The following is an 18,099-nucleotide window of genomic DNA, read 5'->3' on the forward strand; positions in this document are numbered from 1 at the left end:
TCTCAAGTGCCATAAATACGTCATATTATTGTTATCAGTCTTTTGACGTTTATTGGTCCTAGGTTTAGCTACTTTACATAAATCATTATTAAGAACGAGGGGTTTGTTAGGTCGCAGAATATAAAGCCCGTTTTCCAAACATGCAATACACAATTGTGATCCATTAAATGAAATAGATATATTAAAACTTGTGAAAGTCATAACAAATTGTTATAATTGCAACATGGAAACTGAAATTAAATTTCTACTAAAATCCAGAATAAAAAATACATCTTTTAAAATTAAGTATTTATTTCCAAACTTCAGAAGAGCTATTCCTCTAGCTTGGACCTTAACGAACGCTCCATTCCCAACTCTAAGCTTTAAGCCACCTTCGTCCACTTCCTCCCACAATTCAAGAAGCTGTAAAGAGTTACAAACATGGTTGGTAGATCCAGAATCAATAATCCAAACGGAATTATCATTCTCTAAAACACATGTTTCTAAGATAAATGAACTATAATCATTACCTTTATTTTTCGTTGCTAGAAACTTGGGGCAATCACGTTTCCAGTGCCCCTTCTCTTTGCAGTGAAAACATTTATCTTTACCTTTCTTGTTTTTCATGTTCTTCCCCTTAGGCATCTATGCACGTGGTTGTGCACTAATCTCTGCAGCCTTTGTAGGCTTGGGGTTGTTGTTTTGTCCATTTTTCCTCTTGTTTCCAGCTTTCGAAGACGAAGCTGGATGAGCTTCAACCTTAGCTAGATCAGTAGCAACATCAATAGTCTTATTTTCACCTCCTTTACTAGGTCCACCCATGACAGGTTCAATAATCTAAAGCTTGTTCATGAAATGCGTCAAACCATAGTTGAGTTGATCACGAACGTGTAGACATGATGCCATTCGAGCATTTACGGTGTCTTCACGTATATGTGGAGACAGTGCTATCCAAGCATTTACGGTGCCATCACTAATGTGCGGACACGGTGCTCATTCTGGGGATTCCTCAATCATGACGAATTCAAAGTTGTCACCAATCAACTCTATGTTGATATTCTGCTTCCAATTAAGGAAGTTTTGTCCAGTGAGTTTCTCCATCGAAAGTTGAGAAAGGATGGGAGTAGAAACAGACACTACTAAACTTAAAACTACAAATTACCAATAAAATAGAAATCAATCACATTTGCTCAATAAAACTTCTATTCACACATATACCTAGTGACTTTAGGACCATTGGGTACAAGTGGATCTACAAGAAGAAACGAGGTGTTGATGGAAATATCTAGACTTATAAAGCTCGATTAGTGGCAAAGGGTTATACCCAAAGAGAAGGCGTGGACTATGAGGAAACTTTTAGATGGTAGCCATGCTCAAATCCATTCGCATCCTCCTATCCATAGCAGCTGCTCTCAACTATGAGATCTGGCAAATGGACGTCAAGACAGCTTTTCTTAATGGAAAGCTTGACGAAGTCATTTATATGAATCAGCCAGAAGGATTTAAAGTATCTAGACAAGAAGGAAAAGTTTGCAAGTTGAATAGGTTCATCTATGGACTTAAGCAAGCTTCTCATTTCTGGAATCTTAGGTTTGATGAAATAATCAAAACCTATGGCTTTGAACAAAATATTGATGAGCCCTGTGTTTACCAACTGAAGGCAGATCAAATAGTGGTATTCTTGGTTCTTTATGTAGATGATATCTTACTCATTGGAAACAACGTTAAGAAATTATCAGATGTGAAGAATTGGCTGAGCACTCAATTCCAGATGAAGGATTTGGGTGAAGCAAGTTATGTTCTAGGTATCCAGATCATCAGGGATAGATAGAACATACTATTTGCTCTGTCTCAAGCAGCTTACATAGATAGAGTGCTTGAACGTTTCTCAATGAAAAATTCCAAGAAATGGCGTCTACCGTCCCGCCATGGAATTCATATTTCAAAGACGCAATCTCCCCAGACTCCTGAAGAGGAAGATGCAATGAGAAAAGTTCCTTACGCATCTGTAGTTGGAAGTCTGATGTATGCCATGTTGTGTACTAGGCCAGATATCTGCTATACAGTGGAAGTAGTGAGAAGGTATCAGTCAAACCCAGGACCGGAACATTGGATAGCAGATAAGCATATCCTGAAGTATTTGAGATGGACTAGGGATTATATGTTAGTCTACAAGGGTGGTGTTTTAAAACCCTATAGGCTACACCGATTCAGATTTTCAGACTTATGTCGATGACAGGAAGTCTACTTCTAGAATGGTGTATTCTTGGGGGTGGAGCTGTGATTTGGAGAAGCGTAAAGCAGTCCGCAATCTTAGATTCCACCATGGAGGCAGAGTACATAGCCGCGTAAGAATCAGCTAAGAAAATAGTCTGGCTAAAGAAGTTCTATTCGGATCTTGATGTTATTCCTGAAATGGATAAACCGCTTGTGTTGTTCTGTGACAATACAGGAATGATAGCTAACTCGAAAGAACCTCGAAGTCACAAGAGGAGTACGCATATAGAAAGGAAGTATCACATTTTTCGGGAATATGTGGCCAGGGGAGACATGAAGGTTATGAAGATTGCAACTGAAAACAATCTTGTGGATCCATTTACAAAGACATTACCAGAAGCTACATTTGATAAGCATATCAAGGAAATGGGATTAGTAGAATTAAGGCATTAGTTTCAATTTGTGCAAGTGGGAGTTTGTTGGGGTTTTATGCCCTAATTAAAACCCAAATTCTTTGTAATCTCATTTTATTATCAATAAAAGAATAGAAATCATTTTTTTTACGTGGTTAATCACTTTGCTCACATGTTTTATTTTCATGATTATTTGTTTAATATAAACTTCTATTAAATCCCGAGCATATATCTAATCTTATTTATAGTGACGCAATCACAGTGGAATATAAATATGATTATATGTTCAAAATAAGTTAGTCCTAAGATTAGTCAGTGCACCGGATTTACACTGACTTGCCAATCTATGATATGATCTACTTACACATTATAGTGTTATGTTCTTTCCAGAACATTAGCAAAATAGATAAGATCAGATGTATTTGTTACATTGGACAGGACTGATATTGACAAGTGATAAGATAAGTAAACATACTATTATTATCTATTCTAGTCATATCATATAGCTGACCATAGGTCAATTCAATCTCAATTTTGAGTGGTTAGTATTCTAACTGATTGTATTATTTGAGTTCTTTGACTTGTTCATTACCAGCTTACCCTACGGACTAGCCCATACTTACATCTTGGGAACTCGGTAATATAATTGAGTGGGAGTGTTAATCATAGATATGAACATCTATAGCTTCTGATGAAGAAGTGAAACGATGGTTTCCTTTTAGTTTGGTTCAAGGTGTTAAATGATAGAGATCTCATTTCAGTAATTAAATTAGTTTACTGAAATATCATTTACAAGGAACTAAGTGTTTTAAGGATAAAATACAATGAGGGGTAAAACGATATTTTAGCCCTATCTCATTATAGACCGTCTATAGAGGATTGAGTGACAATTATGGTTGTAACAATGGATAATTAATAGCGTATCTATATTTGTTATAGAGCGTTCTATGAATTCAAGAGTGCAATTCCGAGTCTATAGTGGAGTCACGAGGAATTAATAAGTTAGTAAATTTATTTGTTAGATTTATAATAACTTATTAGAGCTTGATTTCATAGGCCCATGGTCCCCATTGTACCTTGGATAAAATCATCTAGATAGTCTCAATTAATTGATTTAATCATCAATTAGAATTATCAAAGTTGACCAGGTCAATTTTGGATAGTTTCACAGAGTTGTGTAATTTTGAGAAAAAAAGAGAAATTATGGCAGATTTATTAATTAATACAAATTGGTATCTAAATTAATAAATAAATTTAAATCAAGGTTCAAATTATAAATAATTAATTTGATAAAGGATTTAAATAATTATTTAATTAATTAAATCAATAGAAAATAATACAGGCCTTGATTTTAAGTCCAAAAGGGCTTATAATCATATGGGAAATTTCACGGGCCTATAGCCCATGATAATTTCGACCTAGGGCTTTAAAATGGATACTATTTTATTTTATTTTTTAATTAAATTAAATGGCCTAATTGAGTCTATAAAAGGAGTGCTTATAGAGAAGTCAAAACATAAGTCACAAGTCAGATTTTCTGATAGGTTTAGATTCTCTCTAAACACAAGTCCTTTTCTGAGCCTCTTTGTTATTTTCTCTTCTTCTCTCTATATCTATCTCATGTGCTGAGAATTTCCCACACTAGTCTAGGTGGTTCTTAGGATACACTGGAAGATTGTGAAGAAAATAGAAGATCGGTTCAGTTTCCTGATAATACTCTGCGACAGAGAGGATACAAGAGTTAGAGAAACTGAAGGAAGGACTCTTTAATTCCGCTGCGTATATTGTAAGTATTCTATTCTTTGTTTCTCTTTGAATTCTGTTTTAGAAACATGTTTTAGGCTATCTCGTATTAATTTGTTTAATATTAGATATACATGAAGATAAATAAAGATCATGTATAAGCTAATCGAACAACATTAAATTATCCTAAAAAGAGAGGGCTATCGACCCCATGGGAGAGAGAGAGGAGGTGATCCTTGACGCCTCCATCCCAGATAGAAAAACGAAGGTCAGGAAAGATCTCAAGGCGAATGTTCCGGAAGCCTTAGTGAGCTTTCTCAAAGTCAATCAAGAGGTCTTTGCCTAGTTTCACTCTGACAATACATGCATTGACCTGAACATCATATGCCACGCCTTAAACATTGATCCTAATGTCACTCCAATACAGCAAAAATGGAGAACGATTGACCCGACTCGAGCACTGACTTTAAAGGTGGAAGTGGATAAGCTCTTCGAGAATGGGTTCATTCGAGAAGCTCAATACTTGAGGTGGTTGTCTAACCTGGTCCCAGTGCCCAAGCCAAACAACACTTGGAGGATCAGTATAGATTTTTCCAACCTCAAGAAAACCTGCCCAAAGGATTGTTTTCCTTTGACCAAGATCAATTCTACCTCCGGGTACGAGCTCTTGTCCTTTATGGACACATACTCGAGATATAACCAGATTTCCATGCATGTTGTGAATCAAGAGTACACCAGCTTCTGGGCCGACAAAGGGGTATATTGCTACAAAGGGAGGCCCTTCGGGCTCAAGAATGTTGGTGCCACCTACTAGAGATTAGTACACTAGATGTTCAAGAACCAGCTTGGTTGGAACATGGAGGTTTACGTAGACGACATGCTAGTAAAATCTAGAATAGCCTTTGACCACGTGAGATTTCTGCAAGAATTGTTTCCTATCCTCCGCACATTCGGGATGAAGTTGAATCTCCATAAGTGTACTTTTGGAGTTGCCTCTGAGAAGTTCCTAGGCTTCATAGTTAGTGCCTGTGGAATAGAGGAAAATCCCAATAATGCCATCCCCCTGAAAGCATAAAGACGTACAAAGCCTCACTGGGAGTATAGCACCACTGAGCCGCTTTATCTCCAAGGGAACTGATAAGTGCATCCTGTTCTTCAACATCCTCTGAGGAGGTCAAAGATTCGAGTTGACGGAGGAATGCTAGCAATCATTCCAACAATTGAAGGCGCATACGGCTAACCTGCCGATCCGGTCAAAACCCGTGGACAGAGAACCCTTCCTCCTCTACATGGCTATCTCGGAGCATGCAATTAGTGCCGCCCTAGTTTGCAAGGAAGTTTGCTTTCAGCACCTGGTGTACTACATAAGAGACTCCTTGAGGTAGAATCTAGATATCCACTTATGGATAACCTAACTTTTTGCTTAATGGTTGCTTCTCGGAAGCTAAGGCCCTAGTTCCAAGCACATCCCATCAAGGTCCTCACTAACCAGCCCTTGTGGCAGGTCTTCCAGAAGCAAGAGTCCTCAGTGAAACTCCTTAAGTGGGACCGTCGAACAAAGTCAGTTCGACATCACTTTTCACTCAAAGACTGCCATTAAGGGACAAACACTAGCATAATTCATTGCTGAGTGCATGGGATCGCATGAATGACCTGGGAATGCCTTAGTGGTTAGGCCCACATGGAAGATGTATGTAGAGGGGTCCTTCAATGAGAATGGGGCAGGAGCGAGCTAATCTTGGTATCCCCTTAAGGGCATAGCGTTCACAGTGCCCTAAGGCTTGGGTTTGATGCCTCAAACAACGAGGCTGAGTACGAGGCTCTCATTGTTGGACTCCAACTGGCCCTAGATCTTAAGGATGAAGGCCTTGAGATCTTCATTGATTCTCAACTCGTAGTGAATCAGGTCCTCAGAGATTACCAGGCCCAGGGGACAAATATGGCCTCCTACTTAGCCAAGGCCATGGAGTTTCTACACAACTTCAAGAAGTTTTTCATCCGACAAGTGCCAAGGGAACAGAAAACAACGTTGATGCCCAGGCCAAGCTTGCTACCACCAAGGATGCTGAGTTGATCAACATGGTACCAATTGACTACTTGGCTGCTCCAAGCATCTCAGCCCTCGAGGAGGTAGAAGCAGTCCAGCCTCTAGACGGTGGGAAGGAGACTATTATGAAGTATCTAATCTTTGGAGAGTTACCACAGGACATGAAAGATGCTTTACCAAGTCCCCCGGTACATAGTAATGCACAACAAACTGTACAGGTGAGGATATTCATTGCCTTTTCTCCGTTGTGTGTCCAAGAAAGAAGCTAGCCTTATACTCCGAGAAGTACATAAGGGCTTTTGCGGGGACCACGTTGGGGGGTAGAACCTCGGCAAGAAAATCTTAAGACAAGGGTACTTCTGGCCCACTATGAATAGTGATACGATGGACCACGTCAAGAAGTGTGACAAGTGCCAACACTATGCCAACATACCTTGAGCTCCTCCAAATGTGCTCACCCAGATGACAAGTCCTTGGCCCTTCGCAATCTAGGGGATTGACCTTATCGGGTCCTTGCCCACCGGGAAGGGAGGATTGAAGTATGCTATTGTTGCGGTCGACTACTTCACGAAGTGGGTCAAAGCCTAACCTCTCGCTACAATCACTTCCAAGATGGCGCTAGACTTCATCATTAAGAACATCGTTTGCCGCTTCGAGCTATCAAAAAAGATAGTCTCCGACAACGACCTGCAATTTGATAGTGAGTTGTTCAGAGATATCTGTCAAAGGCATGGAATTATGAAGAGTTTTTCCTCCGTATCCTATCCGCAAGCAAACAGACATGTGGAAGCTATCAACAAGGCACTTCTGCTACCCTAAAGAAGAGGCTGGAATGGAATCGAAGGGTCGAGAGTTCGATTCGAGGATGAAGTTTCTTTACTTATGGTTTATATGTATTTTTCCGCATTTTACTATGTAATCAATTATGTTATGTTTTTCTTTTAAAACAATGGGATCCCATATCCTACTTAAAGTTTTATGTAGTTTAACATTTGTTTTTACAAGTTTTTAATGAAGTAATATTTATTTCCCTTGTAAGTTTTATTAAAGATTAGTGTCTATGTATAGTTATCGTTAGTGGTCCAAAGTCTAGAGTAGTTGGGTCATTACATGTCCTTGAGAGTTTCCAGCTTGGACTGCTCCGTCGCCAATTGGGTCTCAAGTTTGGAGCCCCGATTCTTCTGGTCCTCCATGGCCTTCTGGAGCTACGAGTGCTCCTCCAGGGGAACCGAGGTCTCCTAAACTCTTTGAGCTCAAAGGACCTCATCGTGTAAACATCCCCGAGTATCTGAAAAAACGTTGCAGCCTGCACAACAAAAACATTTAGTTCCAAGAAAGGACTTGGATAAAAAAAAGAAAAATTTGAGAAATTTAAGTGATATTTACTCACATAGTGTTGTAGCGGCAAACTCCGAGGAGTGATATCTTGTTATCACTACCACAGTGGGCATGGTTGCGGGATGGCATGTCACATAGGGTCCCCTCTAATCCCTGGAGAAACTCTCCCACTAGCGGAGCTATTCGGTCTCCAACTCTCCTCGCGAGGAGAGGCTCCAACTCTTCAAGGCTGGGAGGCGGCATCGAGATATGCAGTCTATCTTTGCGTAGATACTCTGCAAGGACTTTGAAGTCCTCATTCCCTTCGTCAATGAGAGCGTTGAAGTACTCAACTACTCGCTTGTGCCTCCTGAGCGCTTCCCATTCGTAGTGCTCAAGGAAGATGACAAGGCGAGGTGTCTTGACAGGAGGACTGGCAGACACCTTGGTGGAAGGGATCGTATTTCCTTTCGAGAAGGCCACTCATCACGTAGGGGGAACCCTTCTAGGTCAATGACCTCTATGAACAACATTGGCCCCGAGGGAAGGACAAGTGGAGCAACGGCAGTGGCAACATGGGTTGGTGGAACAGCCGCTGGGGGCGAAGTCTCCACACCTGGTGGCATTGGAACTACAATTTGAGAGGTCCCAACTCCCTTTGACATTTTTCCTGAATGAAGTCGAACAAGCCCATGTGGTATGCAAAAGAAAATGACCTGGTTAGTGCTAGGAAGGAAGGAAATATAGAGAAATAATAATAAATAAAACAAAATGACAGATGCATGCAAGAAAAATCTCAGTGCATCGAATATCCTTGGGATTCCCACTGCTATAAGGCTCCTCCAAGTGAAGAATAAAGTGGGAAAACTCTCAGATAAGTCAGCCCATCTCTTGCATGGTGTTTATCTCGTATGGACAAAACCACCTTGCATGCATGGATGTCACCTCATCTAGAGGCAAGAATCCTCTAGGATGAATTCTTCTCTTCGGGTGGTAAAGGAAGACATCAATCAAGTCTTGATAGTCTTGGAACTCCTCCTTTGTCCAGTGACATCCTGAGATCTAGCCGTACTCGAGGAGTGAAGGTGAAATCCATATGTGGTCGGGACTAACTCCCTCCCCTACATGATTAGCATGATAAAGGGTTATGGGAGATTTACCTTGAGGCATAGAAGAAGACCCTATCCCTGCCTTAAGCTCCTCGTCCTCTGGTGCCTCAGCCGCAGTCTGAACGGCAAGCACTGTCTCCATGTGCTTCTCGTACATCCTCTACTGGTTCCGGAGGACTGCTTGTGCCGTCACATACTCCGTATGAACTTTGGCATCTGCCAATGATTTCTTTGAGTTGTAGAAGCTAGATAGGTTCATAGGTCTTATGTGCTGACCCTTATGGAGAAGCCCATATTGGCGTAGATGAGCCTCCGTGATGAGGAAGGTGAGATTCATCTTTTGGTCTGGGAGGGCCTTCATTCTTTGAAACCTATTGTTGTAGGCATCAATGTGAGGAGTGTGGAGGAAAGGACCTGCAAAGACTTAACTCATAAGAACCAGCAGCAAGGGGAGGACAACTAAATTAAAACAACTCGAGGAGAAACTTACCAACCCTGGCAAAGTCTATGAGTAGTATTTGATTGGTCCTCGTGGAAAAGCCACTTGTTTAGAAAAATTGGTCTTTGTAGTCCCACACATGGCTCTCGTTGCCACACGGAGCCTTGTAAGACATGCCTAGATACGTATACTTTATCAAAGTATAGTATTCATCATGGTTCTCCTTCTTCGGGAAATCTCACAAGCTGTATATGTAAAGGATCTCTGTTGGAGAAGGGGTGGGCCAGCTTAGCCTTCTGTATAGAACAACAAGCCCTGCTAACACTCGATATTTATTTAGAGATAGCTGGTAGGTGTTTATGCTGACGAACTTCAGGAAGTCGACATAGTATTGATTGAGTGGTAGTGCGGCTCCTGCCTGGAGGTGATAAGCGCTCCACGTCCCGAGTCCATGGATGCTCTCATGCATCGTCTCATTATCTCAGGACAAGCGCACCAGCATGTCCCATGTGTCCACTCCAAAGTGGGCTATAATCCAGTTAAGAGTTCCCTGATGTCTCAACTTTCTTGGGAGCTCCTTCGCCTCAAAGCCGTCGGCGGTATATTTTTTGTCCCATGGGAAGGGACCCATGTTGGCCTCCTTCTCCGAGATGCCAAGTCGAAAAGGCTTCTTCGCCATCGAAGGGTTGTCTTCCTTTACCATGAGGGCCTTATTCTCCTCCACGACCACTTTCTTCCCCTTCTCAAGAGCTTGTCCCGTGTCTTGGGTCATCTCCAATATCTCATTGTCGAATAGATAAAATCCTTGTTGGTGGAGATGGTGTAGCTCCTCGGACATCTAAAACAAAACCAAGAAGTTAGTGCCTTGACCAGAAGAAAGATAGGAAAAAATGAGAACCCCTAAGAGTACTACTCGGGGAGTGGAGGAGAAAGAATTCTAAGGGACTAGGGTGTCCTCGGAACCAAGAGATCGGGTCCGGAGAACACAATCGGAGTTCTTGAACTCCACCAGAATCTAGGAATCTATTCCCAGATTCCGGTAAAATGTCAAGAAACGCAAAAAATCGCGTAAAGCATGGAATAAGACAGTTCGACCATTTTAAATGAAAAAATAGGCCCAAAATAACTTAAAAGAGGTAAAAAAAAAGACCTCTCGATGCTAGAAATGTCAAAGCCCTAAGCATGCAACTACACACCCAACAAACAAGAACAAAAAGCAAGAATGGGGAAGGCATATTGACACGACATAAAGCGCCTGCAGGTGTCGTGCCGTATGCGGAGTCGAAAATATTTCTTTTTTTTCGACCAGAAGAATGATGATTCCCTCTAGATGTCCAAGTCGTCAGAAACGCAAGAACTGGTGAAGATTTTGCGGTTTGGGAGTGATGAAGCTTTGGGAAAGTTTGAAGGCTCTAGTGTCTTGGAATTTCAAATGGCCCAAATGAATATGTAAGAGGAGGTTCTCGAGTTTTATACTCGAAGAGCTAGGGGTGGAAGCAACTCCACCCCAACCGTTGATCACCTATAGGGTAGGCACTCAAGCGTGATCCAACTGTCACGTTTATCAAGGTACAAATCACGATCATTAGCATGGATTGGACGTCTAGGGCGTGGAACAGATTCCTCATTAATTGCATCGAATGATGGGCCCATCAATGGGGAGTCATCACGTGGAATTACCTTTTTCAAGTGTGGCGTCATGAAGAGTCCAAGCATCACCTCCCAAAAACCTTTGAAATTACTCCTCTCAGACTAAGTCTCCACTATCCGAGAACAAGTGAAGACTTGGGGGGCAAATGTTGTCCGTGATTTCATCATTGGACACGTGGCAATCATTAGAGAAGTAATTAAGCTCCACGGAGTGTAGTATCCCCCAGTAAGTTGTGATCCCATTTTAGGCATGGGTGTCTCCAAGTGAGGCCACGTCCTGAGGACCACCTTAACGGTCTTCCCGCCTTCTTGACGTGATAGTCCTTCAGGTCTATGAATTTGTCCTTGGGGCCTGGAGAGAGCACCATGTGTCAATCACTGCAGCCTTGGGCCACTACAAGATTGTCTGACAACTTTTTGGGTGTCTCGAGTAGTGGTGTCGAGTTCCTACACTCGAAAATGTGTAAGTAGATCATAACACTGTAATGTGTAAGTAGATCATATCATAGATTGGCAAGTCAGTGTAAATCCGGTGCACTGACTAATCTTAGGACTAACTTATTTTGAACATATAATCATATTTATATTCCACTGTGATTACGTCACTATAAATAAGATTAGCTATATGCTCAGGATTTAATAGAAGTTTATATTAACCAAATAATCATGAAAATAAAACATGTGAGCAAAGTGATTGACCAAGTCAAAAAATGATTTCTATTATTTTATTGATAATAAAATGAGATTACAAAGAATTTGGGTTTTAATTAGGGCATAAAACCCCAACAAAAACTCTACTTGGATATTTAAGAGAACCAAGACAATTATATAAGAGAACCAAGGCAACAAGAAATTCTTCTTCAAGTTATTGGATATTATTTTCTTTCTTGCTTGTAAAAATTATGTACAGTGAGATGTATTATTTACATTGAGAATAATGAATTTTTATTGAGAAATATAATGAATTTTTATTGAGAATTATTTAGTCTCATGGGGATTTGATGTATTATTTACATTTTAATTGTATGAATAAATGTTGTATATATATGAATTTTTATTAAGATAAATATAACTTTTTTTACAAGTTATGGTAATAATAATTAATTATGTGAGTAATTTTTTTTATTTAAATTTATATCAAACTTCAATTGTTAAAAATATAATTAAAAGTTTTAAAAAATATATATCAAAAAATTATTATATATATAAATTTAATGTTATGGCGACACCTATTAACTGTTGGCGTTGCCAGCAACAGCAACACCTATTAACTGTCGGTGTTGCCAGCAACGGCGACACATATTAACTGTCGGCATTGCCAGCAATGGCGACATGTATTAACTATCGGCGTTGCCAGTAGCGGCGACACCTAGTAACTATTGGCGTAGCCAGTAACGACGACACCTATTAACTGTTGGCGTAGCCATCAACGACGCACCTATTAACTGTCGGCGTAACTACCCCTACGCTGGCATAGGCAAATACGACAGTTAGTCGACTGTCGTCATTGTTCAATAACGACAGTTAAAAACTATCGGGAAATTCCATTTTTGTAGTAGTATTTTGTACTTTTGATTCTTAATTAATTGGTTTTATTCTCTCGGCGTGACCCAAGGAGTAGGTTATCCGAAAGGGTTTCTGAACCTTGTAAAAATTTGTTGTGTTCTTTATTGTTTTTGCACTGTCTTTTTATTGTGTTCAGTTTTTGTCGTGACAAGTTCGGATTTTGTCTGACAGAGCTGAAATTTGTTTCAACATTTAATTATCATTCCATAGCTTATTTAATTCACATGCTTTAATTAATTTGGTAATTACTAAAAAGAGAATTTCAATATTAGTTAAAATAGTTCATTAATATGTACTTGGTGAGTTGATTTTACTAGTAAGATACATATATGAGTTTTGATGTATCCGATATACCTACAGAAATAAGATGTTACCTTTATAGGAAAATGAAAACATAATTGCTACGAGTATAGAATAATGGGAGGAAATTATCAAGACAACCCATTATACATGATAGCTTAAGCAAGAGATTCCAAGACTTCTTAAGTAAGTAATTTAATCTAACAGAAGACTCAGCCGGATCCTCTTCCATGGCACATACACACTATCGACCTTCTTCCATGGAACAACTTATTTCAGTATTCGTTTCAGGCATACTAGATGAAGCTGTGTTACTTGATCCTCTTCTAAGGACAAAAGTCGGTTCTTTGAAAGATGGAAGAGTTGCAGGGTCACTGTCAAGCATGGTTACGATGTTTGACATGTTTGGCCGATCACTTGGGTCTTCTTGTACGCATAAGAGCCCAATATTCACACACTTAATAAATTGATCTTCTTTGCAACTTTCCTGCAAAGTCTGGTCCATTAATTCCAACACCTTGTTCTCTGACCAGAGTGTCCATGCCTGAGAAAAATGTTGATATCCCATTAGTTATCCGAAAGTGGAAAAATTATATAATTGAGAAAGAAACAACTAATTTAGACTTACATAACTTAGTAGGCTCAAATGTTTTTCCGAATGAACAAATCGTGTGCACCTTTTTCCACTAACTATTTCAAGTAGAAGAACACCAAAGCTAAACACATCGGATTTGACAGAGAAAGATCCTTCTAGAGCGTATTCCGGAGACATGTAACCACTGTGTAAAATTATATAATCAATTATAAGATATCAATGCTCTTTGTTTTCTATTTTTGACAGATTTTATGGAATTGAAACAATTTCTCAAATGATTCTGGAAATTACACCTCAGAAATGATAATATCGAGAAAAACTTACTATGTTCCAACTACTCTGCTTGTGTTGTCCTCTGCTTGATTACCTCCAACCATCCTTGCCAAGCCAAAATCAGATATTTTGGGATTCATGGCATGGTCTAGAAGAACATTGCTGCTCTTTAAATCTCTGTGAATAATCCTTAATCTAGAGTCTTGATGAAGATAAAGAAGACCTCGAGCTATCCCCATAATAATGTCAAAGCGTATCTCCCAATTCAATAACTCCCTTTTTGTGTCATCTTGCAAATGATGCATGTTCCCCAAATAGGAAAAAAAAATTATGTAATATGGTATATAGTATACGGATCATGTAGAATCAAATTGGAGAGTAGATCTAGTATAAATAAATACCAAATATGAAGGAGTCCAAGCTTTTGTTAGGCATGTACTCGTAGAGTAAAATCTTCTCCTCTTTTTCTATGCAATATCCCCGAAGTCTAACAAGATTTCGATGTTGAAGCTTTGCTATTAAGACCACCTCATTTTTGAATTCCTGCAAGCCTTGTCTAGAAACACTTGACAGCCTTTTTATTGCAATTTCTTTGCCTCCTGGAAACTTGCCCTGATATATTGAAGTCCCCATATACATCAACATACATGTCAATCTAATAACTTGCTTGTAGAAACATCAGTTGGGGTAAAAAAATTACTGAAGCTTTACCTTATAAACAGGTCCATAGCCTCCTTGCCCCAGTTTGTTTTCATCAGAGAAGTTATTGGTTGCGGCTAGTATACTTTCCAATGTGAAAAATGGTAAATCTATGCCTGTCTCATCTTCTTCCTTAAATTCGCAGGAGTCCATCAGTTCTTGGATGTTTCTCTTGTTAGAGAATAGAATCCCACATGGAAAGTATGTGGGATCATCATACCATTTATAAGAGTATGAGTTACTCCACTCATCACCAATTGGTTTTGAGATGGAACCTCATACTTCTTACCATGCATCACTTTCCACATTCTAACATGGTATCAGAGTCAAAGAAAACTCTAACGAGTATGTCCGATCCAAATCCAAAACCGGTCCAAAAAAAAAGAGAGCCAAAAGAGCCCTTTGTGATTCGGGGATAGTGAGCCAAAAAGAGCCAAAAGAGCCAACGAGCCACTTGCGATCAAACCGTCCAAGATTGGTGAGCAAAAATAGCCACCATCTTGAGGGGGGATGTTAGAGAATAGAATCCCACATGGAAAGTATGTGGGATCATCATACCATTTATAAGAGTATGAGTTACTCCACTCATCACCAATTGGTTTTGAGATGGAACCTCATACTTCTTACCATGCATCACTTTCCACATTCTAACACCCACTTCAGAAATGATAGTGTTAAGATGAAAAAACTTACTAAGTTCCAGCTACTCTGCTTGTGTTGTCCTCTGTTTGTTTGCCTCCAACCATCCTTGCCAAGCCAAAGTCAGATATTTTGGGATTCATACCATGGTCTAGAAGAATATTGCTGGTCTTCAAATCTCTGTGAATGATCCTTAGTCTAGAATCTTGATGAAGATAAAGAAGCCCTCGAGCTATCCCCATAATGATGTCAAAGCGTATCTCCCAATCCAATAACACCCTTTTTGTATCATCTTGCAAATGATGCAATTTTTTTCCAATGTTAAAAATTTATGTACTATGGGCATGGATCATTTTACAATATAATTAATCAAAATTGAGAGCATCTACTCCAAATAAATACCAAATATGAAGGAGTCTAAGCTCTTGTTAGGCATGTACTCGTAGAGTAAAATCTTCTCCTCTTTGTCTATGCAATATCCCCGAAGTCTAACAAGATTTCGATGCTGAAGTTTTGCAATTAAGACCACTTCATTCTTGAATTCCTTTAAGCCTTGTCTAGAAACACTTGACAACCTCTTTATTGCAATTTCTTGTCCTCCTGGAAACTTGCCCTGATATGTTGAAGTCCCCCAATATATTAACATTAACATACATGTCAATCTAATATCTTGCTTGGAGAAACATTAGTAGAGGTAAAAAAAACACTGAGATGCGATATACCTTGTAAACAGGCCCATAGCCCCCTTGTCCGAGTTTGTTATCATCAGAGAAGTTATTTGTTGCCACTAGAATACTTTGGAAAGTAAAAAATGGTAATTCTATGCCTTTCTCATCTTCTTCCTTGAATTCGTAGGAGTCCATCAGTTCTTGGATGTTTCTCTCAGTGTCTAACATGTGGAGTGCCCTGTTTCTTTGATCAGATGATTTTCTGCTATCTGAATTCAGAAGGTAATGCCATGCAACAAGTTCTTGTGAGTTATGTCATTTTTCTCATACAAATGGAGTGAACCATGCATAGTATTAGTAATGTGCATCTTTTAAACAACTTACCTAGTCTTTTGGCCTTCTTTCTTTTCCATATCACAAACGAAATAACAATGCAAATGCATGACAGAACAATTATGCTTATAGCCGTGAGCAAGACAATCAGAAATAACGATACTCTTGTCCTTGATGGCTTTTCAATTGATGACTTAGAAGTATCACCATCTGTTAAAAAAGAAAAAAAAATGTAAAATAGCCTCTGAAATTCCTGCATTTCTTTATTTAAAATATCAACTGGGGGAATCCATATGTGCTATTTCAGTTTTCAAAACTTTATGGAACTGTAATTAGAAGAAAAGAGAGACTGAAAGCCTACTTATTTCGGACAAGGCAACTCGAACATAGAAGTTGTGACCACCATCATTGGTAATATTTTCCTCTTGAAGATCGTTTAGACTTTCGAACCATGTCCAGCACCAGGAAGTTGGAGTATACTCTCCCCTTGTCCCATTGTTTTGATCAGAAGCGGCCTGAAATGAATAAGCCTGGCACTTGCATCTGTCCTGGCACTCCTTCATGCATTCAGTCTCGTTCTTAACTTGTAACCTTGTTGTTGAGTCTGGGTTCCCCACTTTCACCATCTTCAACCTCCTGAATGTGTCCTTTTCACCGCTGCAGAGTTGTGTTCGTCTGGTGCAGCCATCTGAGAAATCTCCAGATTCCCACTTGTCCACCAGGCTTGGCATTAATCCAGGCAAGCATCTGCACGGGGACTTCTCCTCGTCACTGTTACAGATCCCAAAATCGCCACAGACATTAAACTCACTGCACCTATCACTTGGTGCAGACCATCCCGTCATCCAAATTTCATCCCATCTCTTAAACTCAATTTTTCCATTGGAGTTAATGGCTAAACTTTTGTAAGAATAAGTTAATACTGGTGGCAATAGTTTGGATTTAGTAGAATTATTTGTATAGTTCGGCTTCAGCTCGCTGCTATCTAATAAAAAGTCGGTTATCACTTCCGGCATCTTATTTGAGCTTAAGAACTTATCAGATTCTTCACTTTTCCAGTAAACAACCGTTTTGTTAAGGATCACAAACTGTTTATTTCCTTCATCCAATTTAAACCTGAAATCACCACTGTAGGGATCATACTGGTCTTTCCATGAAGTCAACGTTAAGTTCTCATCCATCTTCATGCCCGGTAGAAATGTATCAGTTGGATTTTTAAAGCTCTCCCACAACCACCTACCATCATACTCTTTTAACACCAGATTTCCACTATCCAAAAGCGTTACCGTACGATTAGGAAACGAGGATGAGTTTTCCAGTTTCGATGACCAAGAAGATGTTCCATTACCAACAGCATCATCAAACAGTTGAATGTTACCGTCGTCTCTTAAACCAAAAACTCTTCCTCTTGTTCTAGAAGCGACTATTGGATTATCTCGGTTGGCAACCCAAACAACCGTCCTTGGACTCACGTGGTGGTACCATATCCCAACATATCGTTTCCCCCCAGGACTGCCCTCGGGAGTGAAGAATCCAAGCTCAAACATTTCATTGGCTGATACAAGTGTACCATACCATTTGCTCTCATCAGCATCTCGAATCCATTCATTATATTTTAAGGTATCTCTAGCGGAGCAAGATAGACGAGAAGAGAACCACAATAATGTAGTTATGTAATTGTAAACCATGTATTGGTGCTTGTTCTTGCCATCCATCTAATTCTTTTGATCGATATTAACTAGAAAGGTTTCTGAAAAATTCTCTACAGGTCATGTCTGTAGTAATGAATCTAGATGGTGATAGGGATGAGTAAAGTATTAAAGTTGTATATTCTGCGCAAATAATTAAAATTAATGATTAACAAATGTAATAAGGACGAGGCAACTTTCAGGATTTAACAAATAAATAATATAATAAACAAAAGCATCTTGTGAAATAACGTGTTAATTTACTTTTTTTTTAATATATAAATTACCCAGCATATGAGATGCTTATTGGTCTGTCAGTGTCTAGAATTAGTAGTCCAATTTTCCAATTTCAAGAACAGCATTCAGTTTAAATGTTGGGGAATTATATTAGTACCCTAAAATTTGATTAAGACATCAATTTTTA

General features: G+C 39.4%; 1 protein-coding gene across 1 annotated transcript; it reads right to left on the reverse strand.

Annotated features, from left to right (window-relative positions):
• Positions 1–12,746: 12,746 nt before the first annotated feature.
• On the reverse strand, positions 12,747–17,777 carry LOC133814127 (G-type lectin S-receptor-like serine/threonine-protein kinase At4g03230). The gene is made up of 11 exons (XM_062247124.1): positions 16,349–17,777; positions 16,039–16,197; positions 15,709–15,923; positions 15,389–15,599; positions 15,041–15,278; positions 14,906–14,931; positions 14,360–14,622; positions 14,050–14,260; positions 13,700–13,937; positions 13,409–13,559; positions 12,747–13,324 (listed from the first exon to the last, which is right to left on the reverse strand). Exons 1-11 carry the CDS (start codon positions 17,700–17,702, stop codon positions 13,025–13,027), a joined length of 3,366 nt encoding a protein of 1,121 aa, XP_062103108.1. The 5' UTR covers positions 17,703–17,777; the 3' UTR covers positions 12,747–13,024.
• Positions 17,778–18,099: the final 322 nt, after the last annotated feature.

This window comes from Humulus lupulus, chromosome 2, assembly GCF_963169125.1.
Source record: "Humulus lupulus chromosome 2, drHumLupu1.1, whole genome shotgun sequence".
Taxonomy (NCBI): Eukaryota; Viridiplantae; Streptophyta; class Magnoliopsida; order Rosales; family Cannabaceae; genus Humulus; species Humulus lupulus.